Source organism: Ursus americanus, chromosome 13 (genome assembly GCF_024610735.1).
Source record: "Ursus americanus isolate L20-20 chromosome 13, mUrsAme1.1.p, whole genome shotgun sequence".
Lineage (NCBI taxonomy): Eukaryota > Metazoa > Chordata > Mammalia > Carnivora > Ursidae > Ursus > Ursus americanus.
Window position 1 is genome coordinate 46,641,902 of NC_142139.1, and position 26,296 is coordinate 46,668,197.

General features: G+C 35.9%; 1 protein-coding gene across 12 annotated transcripts in view; it reads left to right on the forward strand.

Annotated features, from left to right (window-relative positions):
- The window catches only part of RAPGEF2 (Rap guanine nucleotide exchange factor 2), a 231,494-nt gene that overhangs the window by 21,567 nt on the left and 183,631 nt on the right, over window positions 1–26,296 (forward strand). Inside the window, exon 1 of one of the 12 annotated variants that reach the window (XM_045798711.2) lies at window positions 1–267. The exons of the other annotated variants lie outside the window; for them this stretch is intronic. Coding sequence (XP_045654667.1) covers window positions 244–267 — 24 coding nt within the window. The 5' untranslated portion in view covers window positions 1–243. The remainder of the gene's footprint in view (window positions 268–26,296) is intronic. 12 annotated transcript variants of the gene reach the window in all.

Sequence of the window (26,296 nt, forward strand, 5' to 3'; positions counted from 1 at the left end):
TTATTTTGCATTGATGTCACTCTAATGATGCCATTCATTTTTGGGGTCTCTAATTCTAATGAGGAAGAGTAGCTGGAAAAGAAGGACTGGTGTTATACCCCTCATTCTCTGTGTGACTTTGGCAACTTTCACCTGGCTGTGGTTATTGTGCTGTGTAAAATAGGGCACCCTGTCTGCCTTACCTATTTTTCAGGGTGGTTGAAAGGCTGAAATGAGTACAATATATGAGAAGGTCCTTCACAAATGGAAAAGTCTACACTACGTAAGGTATTACTATCACTGACACAGCCAAAGTATTAGTGCCAGTAGAAATTGTGAACCATTTGTAAAGGTAATAGACTAAGATCCTTTTAATATTTGGCTAGTAGCACTTATAGAAATGTGCCTCCTTTTGGTGCGTGTAAGGCAGTAAAACCATGTTTTCAAATTATTTCTTTATTTGGTTGTCCAGGTTAATACTTCTCTGGACCATTTTAGAAGCATAACCTTCATGTTGAATTTTATAAAGAGCTTTTCTTTGTTAAAGCCTTTTCAGACTTCAAAGAACCACTGTGTAAAAACTCATCTACGCCAATGTAGCTCAAATAGTTTTCATCATTTTATTTTGAGTAAAAAAGCTGAACCCAAAATTCTTCACTTGCAAGAGTGCTCAAAAGTGGCAAAGTCTTTCCATGTGTGTAACATGCGCATATGTTCTATTCTAAGGGTGTTTATCAGAATACAATTTTTAGAGTAAATCTTTGTAATTATATGTTATGAATGGATGCAATTTTCTTTTCTTTTTTGATTATTGAGATCTGTCATCATTTTGAATTTAAATATGAATGCTGTATGAACTTAGACATATAGCCAGAAACTAACATAATAGGAAAAAGAATGTGGAATAGAGATTTCATGACTGTTTTTGAAGAATTTGAAGAGGAATTTGAATTACTGTCATAATATAAATGTTCAAAATCAAAAGATGCAACAGTAAATGAATCTTTATATTATACCTCTAATTATCTTTAAATAAGAGTTATTTTTATGATGCAGCCCTTTTGAAAGTGCCATATTAGCTGTTTCAGGTTGCCTGTAATAATATGTAAATACTTTGAATTGTGTTCTTCATTTTATATTTAGGGGAGAGCATAACTCAGAATAGCTGAGGAAAGATGCAGAAAAGCGATTGACATTTATTGTCAGTTATGTGCTTGAAAGTCAACTAGGTGTTTTCTAATTTTTTTAGTTGGTTTTTTAGAAAAACAACTGAATTAAGTAGGAGGTGCTGTCTTCAGTTTACCAGTGAAGAAACTGAGATACAAAGAGATTAATCGTCATTTGCTAAAGGACATGTAACTATCAGATTTCAAAGTCCGTGTTTTTTTCTACTATACTGTACTCCCTCTACAGTAAGATTGGGTATAACTGTATTGTTGTTAATAAGGACTTTTACAAAATGAAGTTCTGATTTGCTTGGGATCATTAGGTTACTTATGTGTTAGAGATGAGCTTCGATCTAAAGTCTAATTTTATTGCAGTGACTAGAGTAGGGCTAGAAGGTCTACTTTTTAAATTAGATACAGGTACTTAGCAAATGGATTGCTCTCAATCAATGTTAGCTATTGTTATTTTAACTACACCTTTGAAGTAGCTCGTATAGCATCTAATATTTATTGATTGTTAATTTTGTTATCAGACACTGTGTTAAGGATGTAAATGACTTATTATCTTGATATCCTCTGATACCTTCTTTGAACTGTTTCCTATCGGTATTTGGTTCTTAGCTTGTTGGTGTTTGTTTTGTTTTTGTTTTTTTAAAATTTTATTTATTTATTTGACAGAGAGAGAGACAGCCAGCGAGAGAGGGAACACAAACAGGGGGAGTGGGAGAGGAAGAAGCAGGCTCCCAGCGGAGGAGCCTGATGTGGGGCTGGATCCCAGAACACCGGGATCACTCCCTGAGCCGAAGGCAGACGCTCAACCGCCGTGCCACCCAGGCGCCCCTGTTTTTGTTTTTTAATATTCAAGTACACTGTTGGAAAATTTTGCGAGTTGAAGAGAAATGCTAGTGATAAGTCTGATTAAGAGTTCTTTGGTTTAGGGGCGCCTGGGTGGCTCAGTTGTTAAGTGTCTGCCTTTGGCTCAGGGTGTGATCCCAGAGTCCTGGGATCAAGCCCCGCATCGGGCTCCTCTGCTGGGAGCCTGCTTCTTCCTCTCCCACTCCCCCTGCTTGTGTTCCCTCTCTTGCTGGCTGTCTCTCTCTCTCTGTCAAATAAATAAATAAAATCTTAAAAAAAAAAAAGTTCTTTGGTTTACAGAATGGGCTAGCTACAGAATGGCCTTCGAGTTGTTCTGTATTGGGGAAAGTAACCACTTCTCATCAGCAGTAGCACAACCAGGCATGTGCTGGATTGTCAGAATCACAGAATTGGCTTGCCACTTTATTTCCATTGCTTATGAAGTTTCAACATGGAATTACATTAATACTTAGCCTTTCTGTATAAGAACATAGCTGGGAGGTTTGTTTTTCAGTGCTGACTGGAAAAGCCAGGGGAAAGTTTTGGGAGATTGCTACCAGGGACTAGATTTGAATGGGCTTTAAGTCTTTGAAATTTAACAGTTTGGAGGATAAAACATTCCTGGCACTTCCCTATCTGTGGCCATGAGGATGTCTTTGATTGTAAATGAACTTTGTTGTCTGGCCACACTGTTCAGAGAGGGGCTAATCACGGACTAGAATTTCACCAGAATTGAGAAACATTTATTCAGATATGCTAAGAATTGATTCATAAGCCTATATCTTACACAGATATACTATTTATCCGAAGTTATCTAGCTCTAACACCATTTTAGGATTGTACTTCACAGTTTCAACTAGGAATAAAGGGCAGATTGCTGGATTGGGAATGTGAAATTTCCAGGACTCTTAAATGCTTCTGAAATCCAAAAATAATTCATGCAGATGCTCTGGTTGTGCGGAGTGTGTATCTGTGTTTAAATGATGGTTTCGAGTCAGTCATTTTCCCAGGATGTGTGTCGCTTTGTGTCTGTGGCAAGAAGTTCTGTTTGTTTCCCTTTGGCTCTTACAAGACAGAAAATACCAATCCCTCGTAGGGTTGGAAGAGGACAATGCTCCAGGGCAAAAAGATTGGGGCTATTCAAAGGTATACCAAGTTCTTGACTTTTTTTAACCTGAGTTTTCTCATTTACTCCTCCTTTAAAAAAATTATACCTTTCCCTTCCAAAACGTTCTCTGTTCTCTATTTCTTATACTCCTTATTTTCTTCTATTTTTGTAGGGTACTGGGATCAAAAAGAAAGGTTAAGTACATAGTCTCCTATGGGGATTGCTCATTATCTTCTGGTAATTGAATGTTAACTTGCATTGTAAGTGTACATGATAATGTTTTCTGTCTCTGGAATGTTTTTAGTGTTCCAAAAATGTTTATAATTTGTACTTAAACTATATATTTTTAAAATTAGTGTTTTCAATATTATTTAGTTTTTTTTTTCATGGCTCATGCATCAAAAAGTATAAAAAGGTACACATTGGAGAGTCTTACTTCCTCTTCTGTTCCACGTTTGCCCAATTCCCAAAGCCCTAATGGTAATGGGTGATTTTAGTTGCTTATTTATTCTTCCAAAGACTTTTTTCTTAAACCATATATAGATCCATTCAAAATGTATTCCCCCATCCCTAAATTATATCTATCCATCTGTCCCTTGCTTATTTATTTAAATAAAAATATAATTTGGAGATCTTTCTAGAACAGGACATGAGGAACTCCCTTGTGGTGTGTGTGTCTGTGTATGTGTGCTTAACTATTTCAGGGTATTCACAGTTCTATAAAGAATATTCCTTACATGTGTGATCTGGTCTATTTCTGCTGGGCCAAGGGTGCTTGCGTTTCTAATTTTGGTAGTTATTGTAGTAGCAGTTTACACTACCTATCAGCATTGTATTAGGAATTAAAAAAAAAACTAAGTTGCAATTAAGTTGGATGCAACTTTTTCAAAAGTCAGGTATAATTTATACATAGTAAGAATTAACCTTTTGAAGTGTAAAATTCAATGAGTTTTAACATTTGTATAGTCCTATCACCACCATCACCACTGTGATAAAAATAAAGACATTTTCATCATCCTGAAAAGTTCCCTTGTCCCTTTTTGTAGTCAGTCTCCTCTGACTAGCCCTGAGTCTAGCAATTATTGATCTGGTATCTATTCCTATGGAATTTTCAGAATGTCCTATGCATGGAATCATGTAGTGTGCAGTCTTTTTGTATGGCTTTTTTTCATTAAGCATAATGCTTTTGAGATTCAACCATGTTGTGGCATATGTCATATATCATTTTTTTCTTTTCATTGCTGAGAAGTATTTTATTGTACGGATGTACTAAAATTTGTCCCTTCCCCAGCTGATGGGTATTTGAGTTGCTTCCTGTTTTTGGCAATTCTGAATAAAGCCGCTGCAAACATCTGTGTATAAGAACTTATGTGGATATATATTTCAGTTTTTCTTGACAAATACCTAAGTGTGGGATTGTTGAGATATATGGTAAGTGTAAGTTTAACTTTATGAGAAACTGACAAACTATTTTCCAAAGCAGCTGTATCATATCGTATTTCTATCAGCAACGTATGAAAGTTCCAGTGTCTGCACACTGGTCAGTACTTGGATTTGTTGGTTTTATTTATTGAGCCATCCAATAGGCGTGTATTGATGTCTACTTAGTTTTTTAAAAACAGTTTTATTGAGATATAATTCATATACCATACAATTCACCCATTTAAAGTATGTAAGCAGTGGTTTTTAGTATATTTTCAAATAAGTGCAGCCGTCATCACAGTCAGTTTTAGAACATGGTCATGACTTCAGGAAAAAAAAAGTCCTTGCACTCTTTAGCTATTACCCTCTGTCCTCCCCCCTGCCCTGCCTCAGCAACCTTGAATCTACTTTCTGTCTCTATAGATTTTCCTATTCCAGACATTTCATGTGAATGGAATAATATGTGTTTTTTTGTGAGTGCCTTCTTTCATTTAGCATAATGTTTTCAAGGTTATCCACGTTGTGGTATGTATCAGTACTTCCTTCATTCTTTTATAAGGCCAAATAATATTTCATTATATGGATATAATGTATTTTGTTAATCCATTCATTAGTTGATGAACATTTGGTTTGTTTCTACCTTGAATAGGGCTGCTGTAAATATTCATGTATGTGTTCATATTTCCTTAATGATTAATGATGAGAATCTTTTCCTATACTTACTTTCCATCCACATATCTTTGGTGAAGGTTTAGCAAATATTTTTCCTCTCACATTTAACTTTTTATTTTGAAATAATTTTAGATTTACATAAAAGTTTGCAAAATAGTAGAGAGTTCCCATGTATACCTGTCAGGTGTTTCTGCTGTTAATACTTTACAGAACCATGGTGTATTTGTCAAAACTAGAAGATTAATATTGGAACAATAGCGTTTACTGAACTATAAACTATATTTGCATTTTACCAGTTTTTCCACAAATGTCTTTTTTCTGTTCAGGATCCAGTCAAGGATACCACATTGCATTTAGCATTTTGAAAATTTAGATGGTTTTCCCTGAGTTGTGAGAGTTCTTTATATATTCTGGATACAAGTCCTTTATCAGATGAATGACTCTTGTAACTTTGTAAAGTTCTATAAAATAATTTTTATTTGTAGCAGAATCATTGCTTGTTCTGTTTTAGCTAAATGCAAATGTGTGTATTTTTAAATGCTGATTAAATTTACATAACATTAGAGGTTTGTAGTTTCCCCACTTACATAACAAATGAATATATTCTAAAAGTTGTGAAAAAATTATATTTTCTTCAGTTTTCAGCATAGTTTTGTAGATACGTTCTCAGAAAAGCTTGCTTTCTTTCTTTCTTTCTTTCTTTCTTTCTTTCTTTCTTTCTTTCGTGCACATGTGAGTTGGGGGGTGGTGGGAGGGGCAGAGGGAGAGAGAGAGAATCTTAAGCAGGCTTCACACTCAGCATGGAGCCCAATGCAGAGCTCAACCTCATGACTCTGAGATCATGACCTGAGTTGAAATCAAGAGTTGGACGCTTAACTGACTGAGCCACCCAGGCGCCCCAGAAAAATATTTTCTTATTGTTGAAATATTCTCTGTGTAATGCGATTGATTTTTCTGACAAACAGGGAAAGACACTTTGCAAACATGAAGATGTGGCTACATAGAAAGCTTCTGAGGGTCGGGGGGCCTTAGGAACCTTTTGCATGAGGCAGATATTTTTTATTTTTATTTTTTCCTTTCACAATGGATCTCACTGTAGAAATACTTGTACTTTGGATATCAGTAAACATCCACTACTCCTATGAGTCCTTGTAATAGAAATTAAATAATTCAACAAGTGTTTATCAAGGGTCTGCTGCATGCCACCCACTATTGTAGCCATTGAGGATACAGCTGTGAACAACAACAACAAAAACCCCTGATTGGTATGCGGCACTTACATCATAATGAGGGGAGGCACACAAACAAGGAAATATATAGCATGTCAGATGTTGATAAGTATTATAGAAAAATATTAAGCTGAGTAAGGTCACATTTGGAAGGCTTCACTGATGAAGTGGTATTGGAAGAAGGACTGAATGTAGTTATGGAACCAGCTTTGTGGGAAACAGAAAACACCAAAGGCTTTTTAGGTGGGATCTTGCTATGGCATGTGAGGAATGGAAGTTTCAGAGCTGAAGCAGTGGCCCATGGAAGGTATTGACATCTGAGGAGTAGCAGGGGAGGACTGGTTGTGTAGGGACTTTGGCATTTATTCTGAGGATGCTGGGGAAGCATTGGAAGGATTTGAGTAGCAGTAAGGTAAAATCAATTCTAAATGCTGGATTGAGAATAATCAATAGAGGGGAGAGGGTACAAACGGGGAGACCAGTTAAGGAGGTCAAAGCAATCAGCTAATTGTGATAGCAGGTGATGGTAGGAGAAATGGTCACGTTGGGTACATTATGAAAGCAGAGCAGACAAAATATATTAGAACTGGGTGTGAAAGTGGACTCAAGGATGGCTTCATGGTTTCTGAAAGAATGGGGATGATATTTATGGGAGAAGAAGACTTTGGGAAGATCAGGTTTGATTGGGGATGGAATGGTGGTGCTGGTGCTGGTAGTAATCAAGAGTTCAGTTTTAGAACAAGTAGTGCTTGGGATGCTTCACTGTGATCCAAAGAGCTCTTGTCAGGTAAGTAGTTTGGAGTCTACTGGGCTCGAGATTTAAGACTATAATGCCTTAAAAAATTTTTTTTTTTATTTGAGGGAAAGAGAAAGAGAGCATGGGGGAATGGACAGAAGGAAAGGGAGAGAGAGAATCTGAAGCAGACTCCTCACTGAGTGTAGAGCCTGTCTTGGGCTCCATTTCACAACCCTGAGACAGTGACCTGAACCGCTATTAAGAGTTGGATGCTCAGCCAACGAAGCCACCCAGGCGCCCCAGGGCTACAATGCTTTTTAACTCACACCTGACATCTGTCTATCATTGGAAGGCTTTATCTGATCTTAGTGATGTGAGTGCCTAGTGTAGTGCTTGGTATGACAGAAAATGTTCAATAAATATTTGATGAATGGACTTGAAGTGTATATCTCAATACTCTTTTCTCTAGTGATATATATATATATTTTAAAGATTTTATTTATTTATTTGACAGAGAGAGACAGCCAGCGAGAGAGGGAACATAAGCAGGGGAGTGGGAGAGGAAGAAGCAGGCTCCTAGCAGAGGAGTCTGATGTGGGGCTCGATCCCAGAATGCCGGGATCACGCCCTGAGCCGAAGGCAGACACCTAACGACTGCGCCACCCAGGCGCCCCTCTAGTGATATATTTTATTATAATAGTTTCTGGAAACACTTAGATGCTAAGCAGTAATGTGTAGATATTAAAAAGTATAACCTGTATGTGAGCTGGAGCTATTCACGCTGCTCCCTCATTACCTCTATTCCTGACTATCATTAGAAGTGCCAGCCTTGGGGCACCTGGGTAGCTCAGTCAGTTACATGTCTGACTCTTGATTTCTACTCAGGTCATGATCTCAGGGTCATGAGATCGAGCCCTGCATTGGGTTCTGCACTAGGCATGGAGCCTGCTTAAGATTCTCTTTCCCTTTCCCTCTGCCTCCTCCCCACCCCACTTGCACTCCCTCTCTCTAAAAAAAAAAAAAAAAAAAGTGCTATCCTTGATCCTAGGCTTCTTGTTCCTAATGGCCATTGATTTCTAATGCTTAGACTGGAAAAAATTAAATTTATATGTATCATAAGTTATTATCAGAAAAAGTGAAGGTTTTTGGTAGTAACTGTATTTTGGCTCTGTTCAGTGGGCCTAGAGATCTATTTGAATGTGTTATTTAATGTTTTGCAACTTCAATAGAAGTTTAATATTTAAGAAACATATTATTCTGTGCAGGCTGCCATAACAAGATAAGACAGACCGAATGGCTTAAGCAATAGGAATTTTTTTTTCTTACAGTTCTGAAGGCTAGAAGTTCAAGACCCAGGTTTTGACTGCTTCGGTTTCTGGAGATAGTCACCTTCTTTCTGTGTTCTCACGTGGACTTTTCCTCTGCGCAGAGAAAGAGGACTCTCATGTCTCTCCCTCATTCATAAGGACACCAATCCCATTGGACTAAGGCCCCCTAATGACCTCATCTAATTGTGATTACTTCCTAAGGGTCCCATCTTCAGATATCACAGTGGGGGTTAGGACTTCACCATATGAATTTGGTTGGGGGGGAACAACATGATTACTATGGTAGCATCTTCAGATATTGGGGTTATTTTGCAATTTCTCTTGTGTTTGAAAAAAGCCAAAGAACACATCTTTTAAGGTGCTTATACCTGAGGCATTCTAGAAAATTAGAGTGACTTTGTACAAAAATGCAAAAATAATGCAAAGATTTAGGTTACTGGGAAGGGTAGTTTAAATTTCTGAAATGCTTACATTGTAGAATATTTAAATATATGCAGATCATTATAAGCACAAAGAATAAAAGCGATCCTGTAAAAATGTTTTTTTATCCTGATGGAATTGATTTTAGTGAATTAAGAAATAATTCACTTGTAATTAACATTCAACTAATGTGCTAGGGTTCTTAAATTCTTTTCTTAAGTAGGGAAAATGTGCCCACATACAGATTTAATTGCATTATTAATTTGCTTAGCATTTTCCTGAAGTAATTGACTTTTGCACAGACTGAATTGCTAATTAGTGGAACCTTAATGAATATGGCTTAATTTTATCACATAATATGGCTTGATACATCAACCACAAGCTTTCTCTTGGGAGGTATTGGAATAAGAGGTTCCCCTTGGTCATTTTACATTGGTATCTGTTTCATCCCACCTTGACACTGCTGAAAGGATCTGTGATAGATGGAGATATACACACACATACATATACAAATGGGTCTATATCGCACAAAATATCTGAAAGCACTCCTATGGAGTATTCTGTTCTTTTTGATAAAAAGTATGAAAATATAGAGCTTATATTCTCATGTCCATATTATCCAGCTAAAATTACAAAGCCTGTGTGTGATAAAAATAGTTTGGTTATAGTTTTCACTGTTATGTTGAATAAAATTTTATCCCTTTTCAAAAGCTTTTGAAATTTAGGCAGGTATGGGGAAGAAATAAAAGTTAAGTTCATACATTAGGATGCAGACCAAACCTTGTCAAAATTCTGCTCTGTTAAAATCTCATTGAGTTGGGTGAACATACTCTAATACACCAATAAGAATAAGGTGACTCACTGCCCTTGTGGTGAGTTAGTTAACTTCATATTTGGGAGGTAAAAAGATTCATATGAAGGAATAAAATATATGTGTTAGGGGAAAATATTTTCTCCCCCATATTTATTGTTTTTGTTTTTTTTTAAATGATGAAGACAAGTGGATTTTGACTTTATATTTTGAGTTTGGTTGATTGAAAGGATTAGGAAATGCAATGTAATAATCTTCTACCATATCTTTATCTATTTGCTACTTCAGTGTTTGGAGCATAAAACTGTTCTTTGAGACCACTTGAACCAAAAGTAACAGGACCAGGATACCAATCATGTAGTTCTGTTTTAGAGTTCCATACACACTGAATGGATACCCGACCTAACCACCACCTGAAGGAAGTTTCCAGACAATAACGCATTGAAATTGGTAGGACAGAATACTATAACATTTCCATGAAATAGAGCCTCAGTCAATTTGGTACATCTGGCTAAGTAACATTTTCAATGAATGGGTGACGGTAACATACATTGTAACATGTAAAGTTCTACGAGGTGCATACTTAGACCTTGAGGCGCATTGTCACTTGCTAAATATTTTTTTAACACATTTATGGTGTGTGTGGCACTGCGCTACTAGTTGTATTTGGATATTCAGATGAGTAAGACAGTGAAGGAAACTTACAGTTCAGGGAGGCAGTACTCGGGGGGCGAATTCATACAGTTGTGGAAGTGATGAGGTGATATGGGAGAGTGAAAAGAACTTTAATGTGCGGGTGTCAAATGACAGATGCCTGTGACTGTTTCTATCGGAAGGCTTGTGGGCTCCACAGCAGCCTCTTCTATATACTTTCTGAATTCAGTTTTGCTTGAGATTATAATTCTGTAAAACTTAGGGCTTTGAGAAGAGCATCTTACACAGTGTAAAGCACACATTTAGAGCATAGAATAGTAAAAGATTCTAAGCCATTTTGAGCAACATTTCCTATACTGTCATTTATACCACAAATATACAGAGCACTCTTACTTTTTTCTTTTTTTGTTAAAGATTTATTTATTTATTAAAGCACGTGCATGTGTGCTCGTGAGTGGGGGAGAGGGGGAGGGGAAGAGAGAGAGTCTTAAGCAGACTTTCTACTAAGTGTAGAGCCCCACGTAGGGCTCGATCCCAGGACCCTGAGATCATGACCTGAGCTGAAATCCAGAGTTGGAGGCTTACCCGACTAAGCCACCCAGGCACCCCTTAATTTTTTCTTTAAAGGTTACTTTGGTAATCTTGATTCCCATAATATAAAGATTGGAGGGATATTAAGCTCCAGATTATTCTAAAGTTATCTTTTGTCAAATAAGATTTGTTAAAAAGATTTTCCTTTGTTCAATATTAGCAAGTGGCCAGTGAACAAAGCAGACAGATTTTTGCCAGGCATAAACAATGTTATATCCTGTTGATTAAATAGAAAATACCTAAGTAGATGTGCTAAAAATGGATTCCTCAAGTTTTGGGTTTTGTCACACCAGGGGTGGAGTCATTAAACGGGAAGACTGAAATCCAGTAAACAGGAAATGCGTGCTGAGAGACAGATTTTTGAAAGGGAAATGGAGGCCCATGCTCTGAGAATTTCAATGGAATATTTCACCATTATGAGAACCTTTATAAGAATGTGCAATTTTATGGAGTGCCAGGTGGTCTTTTTTCTCATCGCTATAATACTGTGGATGACATATGATCTCCACTAGGATAGCAGGTTGCAGATTAAAGTTTTTACGTTTAATTCAGTGTATTTTCACAGGCCAATGCACTGTGTTTAGCCTCATTGTTTTTAATACTTTATTCTGTAAGGAGATACTTTTTCATTTTAGGTAGAGATAGTTTTTTATTTTTTTAAGATTTTATTTTTTTTTATTTGAGAGAGAGAACGTGCATGAGGGAGAGAGAGAGAGATTGAGAGAACGAGTGGGGGGAGGGGCAGGGGGAGAAGCAGACTCGGGAGCCTGATGTGGGACTCAATACCGGAACCCTGGGATCATGACCTGAGTCGGAAGGCAGCCGCCTAACTGACTGAGCCACCCAGGCACCCATAGAGATAGTTATAGGTATAATTTCGAATGGTTAGTAGAGTTTCATATTGTTTAGTATAGCTACATGTTTTTATATTTAGATACATATGTGTATATATATATATTCAGGAAAGTTGGGAAAATGTCAGCTGTAATATTTAAAAAGCACTTTCCCCTCCTGGAACTCCAGCAGGTAAACAGCAAACAAACCTGAACTTATTTTTCTCTTTCAAAGCAGTTGTTTTTGGGGGCACCTGGGTGGCTCAGTCAGTTAAGTGTCCGACTCTTGGTTTTGGTTTCAACATAGTGTTGTGGAAGGCTCTTCTACTTACGGGGGTGGAGATCAATATGAGAAAAGGGTCTCATTGATAATTCTCTAGTAGACAAAGTAGAGAACAAAATTAAGGCCAGCACGTTATTTAAGCATATGGGGGCTGAGAGGAGAGAATTTAACACTGATAATGCCAATTTAATGTGTAATGGGAGATCTTACAAGCAGTGATGTTGAACTGTTTTGTGCCTCAAATTTTTTTCTAGAAATACGTTTTTAAGTTAAAAAATGCAAACACTCTAAAGTCTCATCTAAAACAGTATAAATAAAAATAGGTCTCTCTCCTATATACCACCATCCCCAAATCTCTAATAAGTTTTTATATACTTCAGAAAAAAGTTTTATGATCCACAGCATATATAAAAAAATATGCAAATGGAGTCATTCTCTACATACAATTCTTGCCTTTTCCTTTACATAGATTTTCTATGAGATGACCCTGAGGTCAGCCTTGTTCTGCCCCTGGATGCATCATAATTTATCTCCGCAGTCCCCCAAGGATGAACATGTAGGGTATTTCCAGATTCCATGTCCCCTAACAAATAGTATGGTGGTGAATATCATTGCATATGTGTGGATATGTGTTTATGGAACAGATACCTAGATTAGATTCCTGGTAGTGGAGTTACCAAATCTAAGTATACATATAATTAACATTTTGATAGATATTTCCAAATGACTCATTGAAAAAACTGTACCAATTTATATTTCCACCAACAGTGTAAAAAACCCAGGCCAACAATGAGTTTTCACTAAACTTTCCCAATTTTGCCAATATGAGAAGTGAAAAATTGTATGACAGTTTTCAGATGACAATTCTTTGATTCTAAGTGAGGTTAAACATATTTTTATATATTTAGGGCTAATGTTGAAGGCATTCTTAACCAGTTTTACCTATATGTCAATGACAAATGCTTCATTTTTAAGTGGAGATTGGCTCAACAAACAATGGGATCCTGAAAGCCTCGCTCCTAGTGCTCACCTCAGTGTATCAGTGTTTGGGGCATGTGTGCAGAGCAGAAGAAATAGAGAATTCCCTGTACCTTCTGAGTATGTATAACCAAACGTCTTTTGCATGTTGTGTATATCTAAGATTGTAGGTATAACAGTTTTATTCTTGTTAGCAAAGAACATTATAAAGAACAATTGGAAAAAAAAAAAGACTTAGTTTGGATATTTACTTTTCTTTTTTGATTTTTGAAAGCAAAAAGAGATACCTTACTGCCACTCAGAACATTAAAGATCATGGTAATATCTTGTTTTATTCTTTTTTCCTTTTATAACTAAAAGTTAATGGATTTATCGTTTTGAGAAATGAGGGACGTTATTTCTAATATACAATGAATCCAGACTGATTTCTGACAAAACCAATAAGCAATTTATTTGCAGAATCTAAAAGTAAATGATAGGATGGAAAAATCCTACTGGCAGGTGGATGGGACCAGATGATCAGATATTTCATTTCTACATCTACATTTCATGAGTCAGTTTCACACAACAGCTGCTATGGAGGAAGGGTTGATTTACCAGAATACTTCATGCTTTAATAAAAAAAAAAAAACAAAACCCAAAAACAAAAAACAAAACCCAACAATGAAAAAAACAAAAACTCCCCACCAACCCGTACCCATAGAAAAATAATATGAAATGCCTTTGGGCATGAAAGGGTAAATTGAGCCAGTTATTGCTAATAAATTAAAAAGATCACTTAAAAAACATAGTTCTAAAAAGAATCCTTATTTTTTGGTTTTCAGTGTTTCAAAAGCAGAAAGCAATGGTGAAGTAAAAAAATAGTAGTAACTAAGAGCAAACATCTATTGAATAGCTTCTGTATAAAACATTTTACTATGCTATGTGAGGAACATACTGCATTTTTAGAAGAGGCTTTGAAAGTGCAGTGACTTGTCAGGGCTGATATAGGTGGGAAGTGGTAGAGCTGATGTTGGAATCCAGGGACTCTGTGTGCTCTTAAGCACTGTGTTAGATTGGATTTAAGTCATTAAGAAGAACGAATAGAATTTGTGAGTTGGGCTTATATTATTAAAATAAATAACCTGCTAATTTTAAAACATTAAATTTTTTTCTTTGAGTACTTTTTAAGGATTAAGAAAATTTTTTTTTCTACAATGAATACTCATTTCCTCTAGTTTTTTTTTTTTTTTTTTTTTGATGAAAAATGTTGGTGTTTGTGCTATTCTTGATTCAGATCTTAATTCTCCCTTGTTTGGGTCCTAGGGATAATGTGAAGACTCCCACACAAAATGGAAATCTATAAAAGTGAGACACATAAAAATTACACGTTTGAAATGTTTATTTTCTTCATCTTTTGGTATATGCATGGGGAATGTATTTTTTGGCGCAGAATATTCCTCTGGGCCCCTAACTAGTTGATAATAGAAGGAGGATTTGTAAAACCATTTGATATATTAGTTTATATTGACTGAGGGCTTGTATCAAATATTATAAATCTTTTACAGCTCCAGGGATATATTACATACAGTACTCTGTGTAAGAGCTTGGTTAAATGTTACATGGTTGCTTTAAAGTTGATGTTTAATGGGGAGTGAGTTGTATGGAGTGAGTATTGCCGGCTTTTTTTGGGGGGGGGTTGGGCAGGGTGCTTTTGGGGAGCAGCGTTTAAACAAATAACTTCCCTTTTTCACAGTCCATGTTGTTTCCATGGAGACCTTTAGATTCCATAAATGCAGCCTCTAATGACAGACAGGAATATGGCATTGGGTTGAGTGTGAGGGGCCGTGAGAGCAGAGTGCGGTCCAGATGTGTATACTCAATTTGTTCATGAAAGTTATTTTGCAGTAGCCAGAAGCCCGTTGGTCTTTTTGCAATCTCCCCTTTTCTTGTTCTTTTTTCCTATGTATGTGTCTGACATAGAAATAATGGAACAGGATAGAGAAAAACCATTTTTCCTTCTGTAGTCTCATACTCCTTCCTCTCAGGGGAGGACCAACTTTGTTGAGGATTTAATGAATGTCCTTGCAATGTTTTCATTCTTTTACTGCATATATGTCATATGTCATAGCTTTATGTTTTTAAAGTTTATCTTAATACTACCATGCTTCATATATGATTCTGCAGCTTGCTTTTTTTTCAGCCATATTTCTTGAGTTCTCTTCATGTGGACATATGTCTGGTCCGTTTGTTTTAGTTGGTGTATAGTATTCTATCGTATCGCAGTTAATCTAGTCCCTTAGTTTTGGATGTTTAAAGTGTTCGCCCATTGTATGTCTTTGTAACTCCTCAGTTCTATTTCTTCCTGTCCTGTCCATATTGTTCAGTAGAGGAACTCAATGAATATTTGCTTGATTTAATTTTGATTTGGCAAAAGCCAGGTCATAAGTTATCATTAATCTGTTTTTCCATTTTTTTCCTCAATAATGTCTGTTTATTTTGTTATTTAAAAAAATTGTTTTAGATATCTTCCAGTCATTCCTTCTCTTTACATATTCAACCTAGCAAAATTGAACTGTGATACATATTAACCAGGTACTTGTAGCCTGGCCAGGTTCTGGGATGTCCTTAATTATCTCCTCAAGTTATGCATTTTTCAGAAGATTATAAGTAAAAGATTCCTATTATAAGAAACTGCTTGTAACATTTTGTTGGGTTTAGGATATCTAGAGAAAGCAAAGCAAAAGCACTTTCGATCAAGTCTGCTGATGGTTTAGCTTTTTAAACAACTTGCTTTCTTATTTTTAATTTTCGTAATTTCCTTGTTATCATAATACTATTCAGAAAGTACTGCTGTGGACTTAGTGTTTACCCAATACAATTGTCAAAATATAGGCTATATATAGATCAGTGCTGCCCAACAGAAATATAATGCATGCCACACATATAATTTAAAATTTTCTAGTAGCCACAGCAAAAAATGTAAAACAAAATAGTTGCGATATATTTTATTTGACCAGTATATCCAAAAATATTGTCATTTCAACAGGTAAGCTATGTAAAAGCTATTGAGATATTTTACTTTCTTCTTTTCATACCAGGTCTTCAAAATCTAGTGTGTGTTTTACACTTAAACAACATACCTCCACTAGGACCAGCAAAATTTCAAGCATTCCATAGCCCCATGTGGCTGGTGGCTACCACATTGGACAGAGCAAGTAAAGAAAACACAATTTTCAGAAATATCAATTACCAAAGAAGATATGCAGATGGCAAATAAGCATATGAAAATATGCTCCACATCAAATGTCATCAGAATAATGCAAATTAAAACAATAAGATATCACTACCCACCTGTTAGAATGGCCTAAATCTGTAACTGACAATACCAAATGTTGGCAAGGATATGGAGCAATATGAACTCTCATTCATTGCTGGTGGGAACACAAAATGGCACAGCCACTTTGGAAGATGATTTGGCAGTTTCTTACAGACTACATATATCCTTATATCATATGATCCAGCAATCATGCTCTGTGGTATTTACTTAAAGGAGTTGAAAACTTAGGTCTATACAAAAACCTGAACATGGATGTTTATAGCTGCTTTTCCAAAACCTGCTAAAACTATTTAAAAAAAAAAGTTTTTTTAAAAGACAACATTTACAACATTAATCTAAAATTATTTTTTATTTTCCACATTACTGTTCTAGCAGCCAGCCTTTTCTTTTCATCTGAAACTAAACATTAATGATTAAACATCATTGGGGAAAATTACTTGCACCATAAAGGATACTGTCCTTAAAAGAACTCAATAAGAAAGGCAAACATTAATAGTGAACAGAAAAAAAGAAAGGAAAATACAAAGAGAAAAAAATACAAATGACCTAAAATACATGAAAAAGTGATTTTCATTAGATATTAAAGGTACAGGTTGCATGAAATACCATGTTTTTGTTCATGAAATTGAAAAAACATTAGAAAAAGAAGGATATTACCCAGTTTTCCTAGGGGATTAAGGAACAGGTACTCTCATACAGGGGTGGTAAGCATATATTTTATAACATTTTTGGAAGGTCCTTTGGTAACATGCACTAAAAGTCTGTGCATGCCCTTTGACTCAGCAGTTTTTTTCTTCTAGGATTTTATAATAAGAAAGCAATGAAGGATATTTGAACAAACTACCATTTAGGGCTTGATTTATATGGCATCTACTGCTTACATCTACTAACTTACATAATTTTCATAGTACCCCAGGAGGCTCACAGAAGTCAGATGACTTGCCCAAGGTCACACATTATCAAGTAGCAGTTATATATTACAGCATCACTTAAAATCATCACACACACACACACAAAAATAGCAAGAACTTAAATCTAAAATGAGTGGCCTGATGGAACGAACAGAGTTTATAATCAAAGACTATCTTGTAGCCTTTAACTTCCCGAAGATATTTATAATAGAGATCACTGATGAAAGCTGATTACAAAATAGAATGCATACTGTAATTGAATTTTTAAAAATATACCCATGTGCTCACATTACATAGGTGACTGGAAATCACCTCAACAGACTCAGGTTCAAATGTTTGCTTTGTTCCTTACTAGGTGTGTGACTTTAGTCAAGCTATCTAACTTCCTATTGCTTTAATTTCTTTGCGGAACTTCTATTACCAACTTACAGGTAGTTGGAAGGATTAAATAAACGCAAGGAGAGTTTTCCACAGTGTCTGGCATATGCGTTTAATAAATGGCCTTTGAAGGTCTTTTAAAAAACCTTGTTTCTGGGTGAAGGGATTACAGATAATTTAAAATTTCTTATTTTCTACATTTATACTTGTTCTACAATAGGTATGTTTTTTGAGTTAAAAAAAAGGTTGGAAAATGCTTAATTTATTTGGGTTAAAGAGAGAAAAGCTAGATTAGATATTAGATGAGACATATACCAGAAATTGTTGTATTGCTTACTGAATTCGAAAATTTAGAGAACCACTCACTTGATGTTGCAAACAGCCCTTCAAGTACATTTACATTTAGTAGTACTTATGAAGATAGTAGATTTCATTAAATCCTAGGGCTTATTCTTTATTGTTAAAGTAGGTGGTTAGGTGAGGTTCAACAAAGGAAGAATAGATGTTGAAAATTGGAAATGCTAGGGGCGCCTGGGTGGCGCAGTCGTTAAGCGTCTGCCTTTGGCTCAGGGCCGTGATCCTGGCGTTCTGGGATCGAGCCCCACATCAGGCTCCTCCGCTATAAGCCTGCTTCTTTCTCTCCCACTCCCCCTGCTTGTGTTCCCTCTCTCGCTGGCTGTCTCTATCTCTGTCAAATAAATAAATATTTAAAAAAAAATTGGAAATGCTAGTTCCTTATACTTATTTTCAGAAAGGTTTTTACTTTTTATGTCATTTCTTATACTTTGAATGAGGAAGTGTTGTGACCCTTAATAAAGAGAAGGGCAAACTATCAAATGATTTACTGATTTTGGAGGTTATGTATAATGCTATTTCTGATTATTTTTCCTGTTTTCTTTCCATTTTGCCTCTACCTATTTTGAAGAATCTGTAACACATTGTTTAATAACTACCTATTGAATGCCTACTCTTTCCATTTGAAATGGAATTTCATTGTATTTTTCATGGTTTTCTTGTTGTAAATCATTCTTAGCTTTGATTGTAGTTAGGCATTGGTTACAGGCGTGAATCTGGATTTCATATTACATTGTAATCTCAGTAGTAGTATATCTTTCTCTTTTATTGATTGCATTCTGGTTGGACTGTCAAGAACAAGTCCAGAAGAAACAAAAGTAAACCTAATTTGATGAACACATTGTTTTATTTTATGCAAGTTCTCTCTATAATCTGTTTTGTCAAATGCTGACTTTTTACAAAATGTCTGTTACTCTATTTCTTGAAATGAGAGTGTTGTGGTCGAATTTTTTTTTGGCTCCAAATTAAACTTGGGTTAAACAAATTTATTTATTGCAGCATTTTTGGAGCTCTTAGGTTTAGGTCTGCATCATGCCTCTCTAGGGTGGAATTGAGTAGAGTATTTCCCAAATTTATTTGACTAGGCAGTGCTTTTGCAGAATCATCATGAAACACACTCTGGGAAATACTGTTTTAAATAAAAATATAGAGAGGAAGAAGAAGAAAAAAAGAGCTGAAATATCTACCCATTGAATAAGAAGTAAAACTGGCTCTTAAAACTGTATTGTGGACACTTTTAAAAGATAGCAAATTTAGGTAAAGTTTCAGTTTTAGTTTTTCTTTTTCCTTTTTCTTCCTTCTGCCCCCATCCATCTATCCCTTCCTTTTTTTTTAAAAAGAGAACATTTTATGTAAATGATAAAAATAACTAGAGAATTACTCTGTTTTCCTAAGTAGATTATTTCTATGTACATTGGTAATAAGAGTGTTCAAAAATTGCTCTGAGTAGTAAGTTTTAGACTGTCCAATTTGTGCAGACACTTCATAAAATAGAATTGTTTGGATTGGGTAGGCTTCCCCTTGTTTGCTTTAGAGCAGTAATTATCAGGGTTCATAGGAGACATTGTTATCACAAACAGATGTGATTTAGAACATAATTTTATTCTAAAAACAGTTGGGCACAGATAGAATTTGGATCTAGAAAATTGCTTCTGTAATCTTAATTTTTTTACTTAGAATATTTTGGTTTTTTGCCCTGGAATTTGCAAATCCTAGGAGAAGTTTCATCAAGTAGTGTTAATTTATCTTGTTATTAGTTATATTATTACTGTTATTAGTAGAATTGATTTATCTCATTATTTGTGGTATTTATATTATATAAAGTTGCTGAGAACCCTGAATTAGGAAATAATGAGCCATTGCTCCTAGGGGAAGTACTAGGGTAGGTTCTGCCAGCCTCTGGTCACAGTCTTTTCATCAACTGATCAATATATAACCGTGTTTTATGTTAGAACTAGAGAAGCAACTGAGATTCATTATACTGGTGAAATGTCAAGAACACTTACAGTAGGTAGGATTTGGAAAGGAGAATAGTAGAGGTTAATTCTCTCCCAGCGTAGTTCTTGAGGGCTCCTAAGAAGGAAAGGAGGCACATGATACTGTTGCCTCACCATACTGTCTTGTGTGTGTTTCCATCTTTTGAAATCCTTTCACTCATAAAGTTGTCTTTGTACTTTAGAGAATGCACATTGCTAGTATCATTGAACTCAGATTACAATCACATTCTTATATAACCTCTCGTTCCACTCACATTACCTTTGTCTCTTGTTTTATCGCTGTTTTAAATTGAGATTGCCTTAGAAACTGCTTTTAGCATTTAGAAAAAAACAAGTGATTGGGGATTAATGTTTGACTATGCTAATGTATTTTTTTTAAAGATTTTATTTTTTATTTGAGAGAGAGAGAAAGCTAAAGACAGAGGGCAAGTAGGGGGAGAGGCAGAGGAAGAAGCAGGACCACCCCCTCCCCCCCAACGGCTGAGAAGGGAGCCCAGCAGGGGCTCCATCCCGGGACCCTGATATCATGACCTGAGCGGAAGGCAGATGCTTAACCGACTGAGCCACCCAGGCACCCTATGTTAATGTATTTGAAAATTTGTACAGTGAACTGTTTTTGGAGATAGGTTAGAGGCTGAGTTAGTGATTGATTAGGAGATTTTAGAATTTAGAGATCCTTGATTTAACCATTTTTAGAACACACATTTGGGATCAAAGACCCAGAGGAAATCAATGACTTGCTCAGAATCTCGGATAGGATTTAATTCCAGATCACAGTTAGATTTCTTACCTTGTTACTACATTGGTACCTAAGATTCTGCATTAGATTGAATGGTTGTGAAACAGGTGGTCTGTTGATAGTAATTGGTATGAGGATAATCCATGTGCCATGGTTTAATTCTGTTTGCCTAGGGAGCCAATCATTTGTATAATCTATTTATAAATATACAGTATAAACTGGTTTTTAGTAGATTACATATTTATTTAAAGCATAATTTTTAGGGGTGAAACACTCGATATTATAAAAATATTTGATATTCTGAAATCCAGAAAATCCTGTAACTTCTATAACATAAGCCACAGAAATTAACATGGGGAGACATTTAGCTGGTGTGGCTACAGTGATTCTCAAATTGGAAATAGATGACAGAAAACCTTAAACTATAGGGGGAAGACCGATTTTTAAGTTTTATAAAAGTGTACATAGGTGGGAAAAAGTTGAAAAACTTAGCACTTAAAGTCAGTATGAAACTCCAGATGAGCAGTTTTGATTTTCCATTTTGGTCAACAGTCTGTTGTGCACATTTCTTTTTATTTCCTCTTCCTTGTTTTGACATGATCTAAGAGGATTAGAAAAGGGAATGTTTAAGTATTTCTTCTTCCCTTTGGCTTTGAACAAAGGTGGGAATGTTCAATAATATAGTTCTGTCTTGAGAAGAAACATATTTAATGGAAAGGAGATAATGGGCTTCTTTGTGGAAAAAATTTCCAGGTAGTGGAACAGATGAGATGTTATCTATTTCTGTAATAGGGCCATTACTGGGCATTATTTTATAGTTTCCCACCTGAATTGACTCTATTTAGAACAGGAGAAACTCCTGGAATTAATTTGAGTGATATTGCAGAAAATGTGACAGTTTTCAAGTATGTCTTTTGATTACTTCTTAAGGAACAAAACAGTACTCTCTCTTGGCAGACCTGTGCCATTTAATAAGTAAATGCATCCTTATGTTTCAAGGTGAACTCGTGTTTTAAACTGAGGGCAATTGACCTTGAAAAAAAATATTTCACTTGTGTATGTTATAAAGTGTAGGCAAGCTAAATAATTACTTTGAAAATGGTCGCTTTCTAATTTCCTTGCTCTGAAACCTTTGAGAAAAATATCCTTAATTACAATATAAAGATTCAGATTTTTCAGACAAAAATTTGTATCACCAAGTTGATTTTGTTGTTGTTGTTGTTGTTTATAATTTCTCCTTTACAGGTCTATTCAACTCTTCTCGTATTCTAACCTAAAATGAAGCCATCATCCAAATTCAAGCATTTGATTCAGTAGTGTCAAACTTATGAAAACTACCTGTTGTGAATTGCTGTCTAAGCCACCGTAAAAATGCAAAATTAGGATAATTGTGCTTGTTCTTAGGTTTTCACTGCTCTCTTTGGATAAAGTTAGTGGAGTCCTAAGTCCAGCTGAAATGGTGATTGTGTTTATTGTAAATATAAATTATAATTATTAATAAAGAGTAGGTAACAGAGGCAAAACACATTCTAAGCTTGAAATTTGGGCTTTACAGAGAATTAAAAAAAAAAGTACATTGGCAAGAGACACCAGGATATCCTTGATCAACTAGGTGGGGTAGATAAATGGTTTAAAGAAACACTTTCATTTAATGTGCTGGGGAAGGAGTATTAAATCTAATTGGAAGCATGAGATCTGTTTTTGTCACCGAGGATCCTGAATTAGCAGAGGTTGGGAGGAAAGATTTAGTTTATCATACTGGTTAAGATTGGTAGGTTATTTCTTTCCTTTATAAGCTGTATGAACTTGGGCAGGTTACTTAACCTGTTTGAACATTTTCATCTGTAAAAGAGGGGTAATGAAAGAATCCACCTCATAAGATTCTTCTGAGGATTGAAAAATGATCCTTTTCAAACAGGTGGTTTTTATGAGTTTGACACTACTAAATCCAATAATTAAATTTGGATGATGGCTGCATCTTAGGTTACAATCTTCGAAAGAGGTAGAACTGGGAAGGAGAAATTATAAACAAAAAAATAATTGAACCTAAAATAAATTTTTGATAAAAAGGAACAGTTAGAATAGTCTAGAATAGTCTTTAGGACAAGACAGATGCTCGAATGTATTTGTGATTTTTATTGATAGTACACCTATTCCTTATTTAATTGCAATGGTAAAACTATGAAATCGTTATTACCCCTTTTTATAAATGAGACTCAGGGAAGTTTGGTAATTTGCTTCTTTGTAGGAAAGCTGGGATTGAAATCCAGGCTTTCAGATCCCCAAGTCAGGCTACTCCCTACAATGTCCCAATATGCTGTGTTTTTGTTTTCCTTAAAGTACTAACAAATGCTTACGTACATTTATTCCAAAAAATTTTTTTTTAAAGATTTTATTTTTTTATTTTATTCGACAGAGATAGAGACAGCCAGCGAGAGAGGGAACACAAGCAGGGGGAGTGGGAGAGGAAGAAGCAGGCTCCTAGCGGAGGAGCCTGATGTGGGGCTCGATCCCATAACGCCGGGATCACTCCCTGAGCCGAAGGCAGACGCTTAACCGCTGTGCCACCCAGGCGCCCCTTATTCCAAAAATTTAAGTAGGAGTTTGCCATAATCATTAGGATGTCTTATGTTATCATTTTCAGCTTATCTGGTTTATGGCATCTTTGGTTAGTTATGTTGCTTTATGATAACTGTAAAGCTGACTTACTGTAAACAAATACCATGATTTTTATACCCAATGTGGAAGATCATAATTCTGGTATCACAATGTCATTTAACACTATAAGATTAGCAAGTACAGTGGTAATCAGGTGCTTTGGACAAGAAACCCAGTTGCATATGATAGGAAACCAATGATTCCTTCAAGTGTTCCCTTATGTCTACGTTTCCCAAACTCATCTGATTATAAGAGTTACTTTGGGCGGGGGGAGGCACACATTCTGCTTGTGAAAAATTTGGGTTCCTAGGTCTCCAGATTGAAGAATTAATACAGCTAGAGAGAGACTCAGGAATATGTATTATTTAAGAAACTCACCTTGTGATTCAGTTAATTTAGGAACTATTTCCCTAGTTGGCCTGTAGCTTGGTTCATTGGCTGTTCATTTTATTTGGCTAGTCGGGATTCTGGCATGGTCCATTCAAGGTGAGGAAAAGATACTGCTCTATTGTACCTTCTTCACAAGGAACTTCATGATCTGTGTCAGTAAACATATGCAGACTCCATTAGCCATGATGTTAGGACTGCAGCTTTGCCCTTTGTGGTAGGGATCTCAGATGGTTGTAGTTGAGTGGCTTGAATGAAATTGCTGTGTAATAACAATATAAATGATGGCCTGCAGGGTATACCAATTCAGTATCAGTCTTGAAAGAAAGAAAGAAAGAAAGAAAGAAAGAAAGAAAGAAAGAAAGAAAGAAAGAAAGAAAGAGAAAGAAAGAAAGAAAGAGAAAGAAAGAAAGAAAGAAAGAAGGAAAGAAAGAGCAAGCCAGCAGGGTTGTTACTAAGCACTTGGGAGAGACAGGGCCATTAATATTTCATCTATTATTGGTGATACTTCTAAGTTACGTGTTTATTGTATTCATCCATTATGGCCGATACTCCTAAACTATATTGCTGAATTTTGTGTTTATTGTATTCTTCACTTTCCAGTTTGGGAATCATAAGCCTATGACCTTTTAAAATGGTTTCTAGAATTTCAAAGCCATGCCTTTGACTTAACTTGACTATACCTGTTAGCCAAGATGGGTGAATGGCTTTTTAAAAGAACAGGTTTTACAACCCGATAAGGTTTGTTGCACTTGGTATCTATAATCTATTTGTGAAAAGCAATTCTTCACCAAGCCCACTCTTTAGGATGGAGGGAAAATATAAGAGATAACTTTAATCTTTGTATTGCAGTGGCTTTCCTTGTCCTTTAAAATATCAACTTTCCCTTTAGGAATTTGAAAAAGACCCCCAACACACACACACACACACACACACACACATATCTGTTACTAGAGTTTCATTCTCTGAGAAAGGAATCACCTTTCCCCTGTGACTGTCCCTTAAGCAATTGAAGCCACACCCCCCCGCCCCTTTTTCCTTTCCTCTTGAGTTAATGGCAGTGGCAAGGTGATTGGGGGGAACCTGGGTTTTGGAAGAGTTGGAGTATGGACTGAGGCGGGTGGCAGTGATAGCAAAGCATAATGAAATATCTGTGCTAGTGCTGACAAAGGGTACCTACCCATGGTTGTACCATTTAAAAATTCTCCCAGTTGGTTATTTCCCCAATTTGTTTATTCAGCATTTCAGAGCTTACTGCAAGTCAATAATACTTTCTTCTTATAGGAGAAAAATATATACTAGCAGGTTTTTATAATTTTTATTCTTAATAATGTCTGCATTGCATTTATGCCAAAAGTGAGAAGAGGGAGAGTTCCTGCTAATTCTTCTGCATCCACCCTCTTCATTCCCCATCCAACAATAAATTCTAGCAACTGCGGTTCAGTGTTCTTTTATCTTTCATTGTTCTCCTTATCTGTGAAAATACTATTACTTAGATGTAAATACAGATACAGATATAGACTATATTTGAGCAAAAAGCAAAGGAAGGCATGTGACTATTCTTTGGTTCTCTTTCTTGTGTCCTAGGTCTGGAAGGATTTTAGATTATCTAGTTAGGGGCTCCTGAGTGGCTCAGTTGGTTAAGCATCTGCCTTTGACTCAAGTCTTGATCCCAGGGTCCTGGGATGGAGCCCCTGCTCAGCGGGGAAGCCTGCTTCTCCCTCTCCCTCTGCCGCTCCCCCTGCTGTGCATGCTCTCTCTCTCTCTCTCTCTAATAAATAAATAAATAAATAAATAAATAAATAAATAAATAAATCTTAAAAAAAAAAAAAAGATCACCTAGTTAATCTCCAGTCTTCCATGGGGGGCAGTACCTAAACCATCTTTATTGAAGGCACTTAAAAGATTACCAGCGGTCATTCAGCATTTTCCTACCTAAATTTCTCTACTTTTAAGTAGTGGATACCTGTCATTTATAGAGTTCCTTGTTGAACATTTTGGGCAAATGTTTTCTTCTTTGTAAGGGGGAGAAAAGTAAGTTCATACCAATTGCAACCCTTGGTGGTTGTAAAAAAAAAATAATGCAGAGATTGTTCATTTAGGAGAACATCCAAAGTATCTGAAAAGCACACACCAAAGTCTTCTCAGTTTGCTCATTTTGTATAATTTTAATTCAATTTTGTTGAAAATAATGAAATTTTTACTAACAGTACTTGCTAAATTGGACCTGACAGCTTCAGGGAACTGGAAACTGTCACTGCCATCTTGCCAGAATCCCTTCCTCACGTTTTGTCTTGATGGGCATCATGGAGTCTGGCTAATCCCTTTCCCCTTAAATTTGAGCTAATAACAATAGCTATGTAATAGCTTAGTAAATGCTTTATCTACCTTATCTTATTTGATTTTCACAGCAGCACTCTACAGTGTAGATAATATCCACAGTTTACATATGGTGAAATTTAAGTTTAGTGGTGTGAAGTAACTCTCC